The 6594-nt window shown below is 44.8% G+C and overlaps 1 protein-coding gene across 1 annotated transcript in view; it reads left to right on the top strand.

Annotated features, from left to right (window-relative positions):
• Positions 1–6594, top strand: part of Rgs20 (regulator of G protein signaling 20) — an 84278-nt gene that overhangs the window by 71420 nt on the left and 6264 nt on the right. Inside the window, exon 4 of the mRNA XM_012515230.1 lies at positions 3326–3409. Coding sequence (XP_012370684.1) covers positions 3326–3409 — 84 coding nt within the window. The remainder of the gene's footprint in view (positions 1–3325; positions 3410–6594) is intronic.

Here is a 6594-nt window from a genome sequence, read left to right as displayed (position 1 = left end):
TACTATTATGGACTACTGGACTCTTTTAGAATATTTTGCTGAGTTAACACACCTATAATATTCAAATAACGGAACTAAACAAAAAAGGGGATACAGATGAATGTCCATTTTGTATCTGTGTATTCAAAATGGTTAGGATAGATATATAGTTACATTCTCTTAATACAGGGATTTGTTGTAATAATGAATAGAGGGATTTGTTTGTAAATAGGATATCATGTCTGCATCTTGCATAGCAAATAACCACTAGGAAGAGAGTATGCAATGTGTTAATTATCAAAACTGCCCTACCAATTTGATTTGAAACTGTCTCATTGCTATTTGTTTCTCAAGAAAATTATAGGAAAAAAAAGAAAAATACAAAATATAAAATAAATACAAAAAGAAAAATCATCAAAGAGATGGAGCCAGTGAGATAGCTCAGTAGAATAAATGTTTGCCTGGCAAGCGCAAGGTCCTGAGTTCAATCCCCAGTTCCAGAAAAAATAAAAAAAACTTCGAAGGATAAAACATAAAAAAAAATAAAAATATCTTAAAACTCATCAAAGGCTAGACAGTGTACAGTAGTGAAACACTGGAGAAGACTCTCAATGGTCTTAGCAAAGTGCATGCAAATCTGGCTGCAGTGAGACAAGTTTTGCACTCACTTTGGAGGCCAGAATTAAAGACGGAATCTCTACTGTCAAGGGGAGAGAGAGATCAGGCCTCTCGAGTGTTGCTGGAGGGAGTCTACAATGGTACAGCTACTTTAAGAAAAAGCTTGAGAGTACCTCTAACGTTAAAAATAGTTACCATAACAACAATATGCAATGTATTAATTACTGTCACTGTCCTACTAACCTGTTTTGAAACTCTCATTTCTATTAAAAGTTACCATATAGGGCCAGCCAGATAGCTCAGCTGATTAAAGCTCCTCCTGTGTAGGTAGATGCAGGGATGGGTTTTGATCCCAGGCTCCACATGCAGTGCAGACCCAACCCCCAGCACGCGCTGAGACAGCAACTGACACTGGGCATGGTGGCGCGAACCTGTAACCCCAGCACTTGGGAGGCTGAAAACAAAAGGATCACTATGAGTCTAATCTGTGTAGTGAGACCCTATAGACCCTGCACTAAATACATAACAAAGAAAAAAAAGTTACCATACGCTGTAGTAGTCTAGGCCTCTAAACTGAGAAACAGCACTGCATGTCCACACAGACGTGCACAGGAGTGTATCCAGCAAAGCAGCAGAAATACCCCCCTGGTGGCTGCAGAGACAGCATGCAGCCCAGGGCACAGCCCTGTGTTGGCACACAGTGTGACATTGTTCAGCCAGAGAAGGAAGGACAGATCCGTGCTACCTGTGGCCAAAAACTGTGGAAACATTGCCCCGAGGGAAAGGCGCGGGCCACAGGGACCGAGTTATGGGTGACTCGGGCGTTGGCGAATCCCTAGGGGCTGGCTGGAGCCCAGCAGGGCCTGGAGGCCCGGCGCAGTGGGGAGACACCAGTGCTGCCTCAGCGCGGCCTCTGAGGGGTCACTGTGGGGTTTCTTTTTGGGACCATGAAAACACTCTAGAGTGCTGGTGGTTGCTCAAGCTTTTGACTTGAATACTAAAAATGGTTGACTTGTACGCTTCACACAGGCTGACTTTGTGGGATACAACTAATAGCTCGTGAAACCCTTAAAGCAGTAAGCTTCATGCACACAAGTGATACCAGCTTAGAAAAAGGTAGATGTGAAAATCCCATTTACGGTAACAACAAAACTGCTCGGAATACATCTACAGCAACATACACGAAATCTAAGAAAAAAATGATACAGTAGTAGGTCTTGATTGATTTTTCTCTAATACTTTTCTCCATGTGTCAAAAAATGTATAAACGTCCATTTTGACTAGAAACAAAGCATATAGGATATATGGTTTTTTGGTGGAACCGGGGATTGAACTCAGGCCCTTGTACTTGCCAGGGAAGCACTTATTCCACTGAGCCATCTCCCCAGCCCTGTTTTTTTCTCTAGGAAGGGTAGGGGGGTATGTAGTTCATGCTGGCCTTGAACTCAGCAAACCTCCTGCCTCAGCCTCCCAAGTGCTGGGACTACAGATGTGGGCCACTCTACTCCGCTGAGCACAGTTTTTAAATTTATAAATCAGGCCAGGCATGGCGACACACCTTTGTGATCTCAGCACTCAGGAGGCTGAGGCAGAAGAATTACTATGCATTTGATGCCAAGCTAGGCTACAAAGTGAGCTCAAGGTCAGCCTGAGCTGCACAGCAAGACCTTGTCTCCAAATCTAGGACATACGTTTTTAAGGTGCAGAAAATAAAACATTCCTGGAAATCTTTTTTTTTTAAGTATTTTCTCCATCCAATTAAGAAAAAAAAATTTTTTTTTGAGACCCAATCTCACTGTGTAGCCCAGGCTGGCCTTGAACTCATAGCAGTCCTCTGGCCTCAGCCTCCTGGATGCTAGGATGTCAGGTGTGCGCCCCACATCAAGCAGCCATGATAATTTATAACCTTTCCTCAGCTACTGTAGGCTGCAGTGCTATAAACAACTATTTTTCTAATGTCGCTACAGTTTGGATCTACAATTGTTGGCAAAAGGCTGTTTAATGCTTAGCCACAGGGGGCGCTATTGGGCGATGGTAGAAGCGGGAGGTGGGGCCGAGTGGGACCGTGGGTCCCAAACTCCTTTCTCTTCCTCTTTGCTTGTGATAGGAGCCAAGGTCTGGGGTGGGGTTTTGGGAGGTTTTCTTGTTTTTTTTTTATTTTTATTTTTATTTTTAAATTTTATTTTAAAGAGAAAAAACTCAAAATTTCAAAACAAGATAATAAGGTAGCAGGGGTTAATACATGGCATATTCTTTATATTAGTTATTCAGGGTACAAGAAATAAGCCTTTGATTGTCCAAACTATATTAGCACAAATCTTTCTATTCAATGAACTAAGAGACTCAGTATAATCACCTTACCTCTCATATACATATGTATTTTTCCCTTTCTTCTTTTCTCCACTGCCCTATCCTCCCTCTCTCTTTGGGAGGAGCAGCCGGCTGAGCATCCGCCCTCCTGGGTGCCCTGCCCACCGCAGGCCAGAAAAATGGGGCCAGCCAGTCGCAGACCAGAAGTTCAAAACTATGAGCCAAAATGACCTTCTTTCTTCATAAGTTCATTATCTCGCATACTTTGTGATAGTGACTGAAAACTAGCACGGAGAAATACCCCTTTGTCAAACTTTCAATCGATCAGAATCATGTTTAATTTTTTTTTTTTAATCTAAAGTTCTGTCTATTTAAGGGAAGCGTTCCCTGATGCAGACTGGTCCTGTCTTTCTTACAGCCTCACAGTTAGAAACCAAGAAGAGCAGAGACCCACGAGAGCTGCCCACGAACTCAGAATAAGCTTCCCAGCCTGTGAAGAGAGGTGAGCTGTGGCCTCTAAATTCGCAACTCCATGCCAGCCTTTTCTTGTTACCGTTTGTGTTTCAACTGAACATACACAATGTTTCTACAATTTAATAGTATCCAGTGGCAGCATGGCACAGCTTGCCCCAGGCAGAGCCACTTTTAATTTTGTGTTAAGTGGGGTTAAGAGGGGCCAATTCCAAGCTGGGTGAGGTGGCACACCTCACTGCACAACACCCAAGAGGCTGGCGGAAAGGCTGTACCAGAAGCCCAGCCTGGGCAACCCCGTGTGTGTTGTAGGGAGAGCCTGGCTCTAAGAGGTAACAGTGGGCTGGAAGGTAGCTTAACACAGAGGCCCTCAGACCAAGCCCTAGTGCTGGGAGGGAGGGAGGAAGGGAGGGAAGAAGAGGGAGGAAAGGAGAGGGAGGAAGAGAGGAGGGAGGAAAGGGAGAGAGAGAGGAGGAAGGGAGGGAGTGAAAAGAGGAGAGAGGGAGGGAGGGAAGAATTCCATTACTGTAATTCCCTTGCAAACTACAAGTATAAAATGATCCTTCTCATCACTGTGAGTTCAAGGCCAGCCTGTGCTACATAATGAGATCCTGTCTTCCCCCACATTGATCTTTTTTAAAAAAATGTAATTAGTACAGTGTCCACAGGGTCTCACTGTGTAGATCAGACTCAGTGATCCTGCTCCTAAGTGCTGGGATTATAGGGGCACCACCACGCCCAGTCTCAATGCTGTCTCAGGGTGCCCGGGGGGTGGGGCCCGCACAGAATGTTGGGGATTGAACCCCAGTGCCTGAGTCTGCCTAAGCAGGTGCTTTAGTCCGCTGAGCTATCTGGCTGGCCCTTCACTGATCCTTCTTGACAAACCATAATGATGACCAAAATGACCTTAATGATGTCATTTTATTCTTACATATTTTTAAAAATAAAAGACTGTAGTGAAACATACTTATTTTTCAGCAATACTTAGGGAGATTTTTTTTTCTTAATTATTAATTTATACTAAATGGCTAAAGTATTATTCAGTTTCAGTATTTTGAAAAAACACATGAATGGGGCCAGTGAGATAGCTCAGCAGATTGAGCACCTGCTCTAGCAGACTCAGGCTCTGGGGTTCAATCCCCAACATTTTGTGCTGGCCCTGCCTCTGGGGCGCACTGAGCCAGCAGCCAAGTCCAGGCATGGTGTCACATGCCTGTAATTCCAGCCCTGAAGAGGCTGAAAACAGGAGGATCAGTACGAGACCCAGTAGTGAGACCCTGTACCAAATACATTTAAAAAAAAAAAAAAGAACTACTTTATTTAATGCCAAAATTTATATTTCTTTTTTTCTTTCCTGTATTGCCAATTGATTTACTTCACTTTTTTTTTGTGTATGGTATTTTAGGGAAGGGTCTACATGGTGTTTTAAGGTCTCACTACTAAATAGGACTCCTAGTGATCCCCCTGTTTACAGCCTCCCAAGAGCTGGGATTATAGGCATGCGATTTGGCCGGCCCCTTGATTTACTTCACTTTATTCTTATTCTTGTTCTTATACCTGTATAATTGTGGGCATTATACAAATACCCTAAAAGCACTGACCACGTAAGCTTTGTATTAAAAGACCTCTTTTGCGCATTCTGGAGACTTAGCCCAGGCCTCCACACTGAGCCGCCTGGCCAGCGTCGCTTACAGTGAGGGGCAGTGGTGCCAAGTTAGATGCCCAGGCTCGGCTTGAGCTTTAGATCCTCCTGCCCCAGTCTCTCAGCAAGCTGGGATTAGCGCACGTGCCATGACCTCTGCCCTAAACTGCTTATTTTTGAGAGGAAAACAGCTAATAGTTCAAGATTTCTTAAGCCTCTTTTTTATTTATCCTTCCCCAGATGTGTGGAAGTGTGGGAGGCACACTAAAATCGTCCACTGTGTAAGAGTCTATTAAAACTGGTAGGGAAGGCTGGGTGTGGATGGGTTTCCAAGTTCAATACCAGCCTGAACAATTTAGCAAGACCCTATCCCAAAATACAAATAAAATAAATAGTAAAAGGTCTGGGACGTAGCTCAGTGTTAGAGCACTTGCCTAGCGTGCCTAAGGCCTTTGGTTCAATCCTTGGTACTGAAGAAAATTTTAAATTGATTTTTTTTTCTTTTTTAATATCTATTTATTTATTTATTTTGTGTGTGTGTGTGGCCAGCTCAGCCCACCAGGGGGCAGGGCCAGCTGGCATGTGGTGCTGGGGGATTGAACCGCGGTCCCTGTGCTTTGCTTAGCTTAGCTTGTTTCTAAGTAGGTGCTTTAGACCACTGAGCCATCTCACCAGCCCCTGAAGAAAATTTTAAAAAGAAGGAAAAAAAAAGAAAACCTGTGCTGATTAGATGTTGCCAGAGCACTGGCTTGTGAACCTCAAGATATCTAAAAAGACCACGTGGCGAAGGGGACTAAGATGTAAAAAATGAATCCAATAAATGAAGGCTAAAGTGACAAGAACTGCCGTAACACCTAATCAGAGTTCCTGGTTAAAGGTGGAAGAACAGAAAATAGTAAAGACTTTCCAGATCTGATGAAAGACACGAATTCTCAGAAATGTGGGGTGTGTGTGCGTGTGTGTGTGTGAGCTAGAGTCCATGTAACCAGGCTCAGCAGGCTTCTCCGCTGCAGTCCTGGCCACCACCAGCAGACCCGGCACGGGCCGTGCAAAGGCAGCGTCCACTGGAGTTCTGTATCCCGCTGACCTGCTTCAGATGTGAGGGAGAAACAGGCGTCTGGGCACAGAGCAGAGCTGACCCCGAGCTTCTGAAGGCTCATTCTCAGGAAGAAAGGCAATGACCCCAAAGGGAAAGTGACTCATGAGAAGACGTGCGGGGCAAGGGAATGAGCCGGGTCCAAGGAGAACTGAACGGTTATCCTGGTAGAGGATACTGGCAGTGTGAAGGGAGGGACTCAGGTAGGGGGACACAGGCTGGACACAGCAGAATGCCAGCAGAAAGGTAGCGGAGACAAACCCAAATAATGTCAAATGAAACATGGAAAATAAAGGGATAAAATAAAAATCTGCCAGACAGACAGCCGGAAAGCCAGGATGATCCCAGTGAGCGCATGCGGCTTACCATGTACCCAAACGAAGGCCTCACAAATGTTAATTCACCCTTTACCCCTCTGCAAGGAGGGCACTGCCAGCATCCCAGGAGGGAAGTGGGCCGTGGTCGCAGGGACTCCTGC

Source organism: Octodon degus, unplaced genomic scaffold (genome assembly GCF_000260255.1).
Source record: "Octodon degus isolate 3935 unplaced genomic scaffold, OctDeg1.0 scaffold00054, whole genome shotgun sequence".
Lineage (NCBI taxonomy): Eukaryota > Metazoa > Chordata > Mammalia > Rodentia > Octodontidae > Octodon > Octodon degus.
Note: the sequence above shows the minus strand (reverse complement) of the source record. Positions and strands in the feature narration are given on the sequence as shown.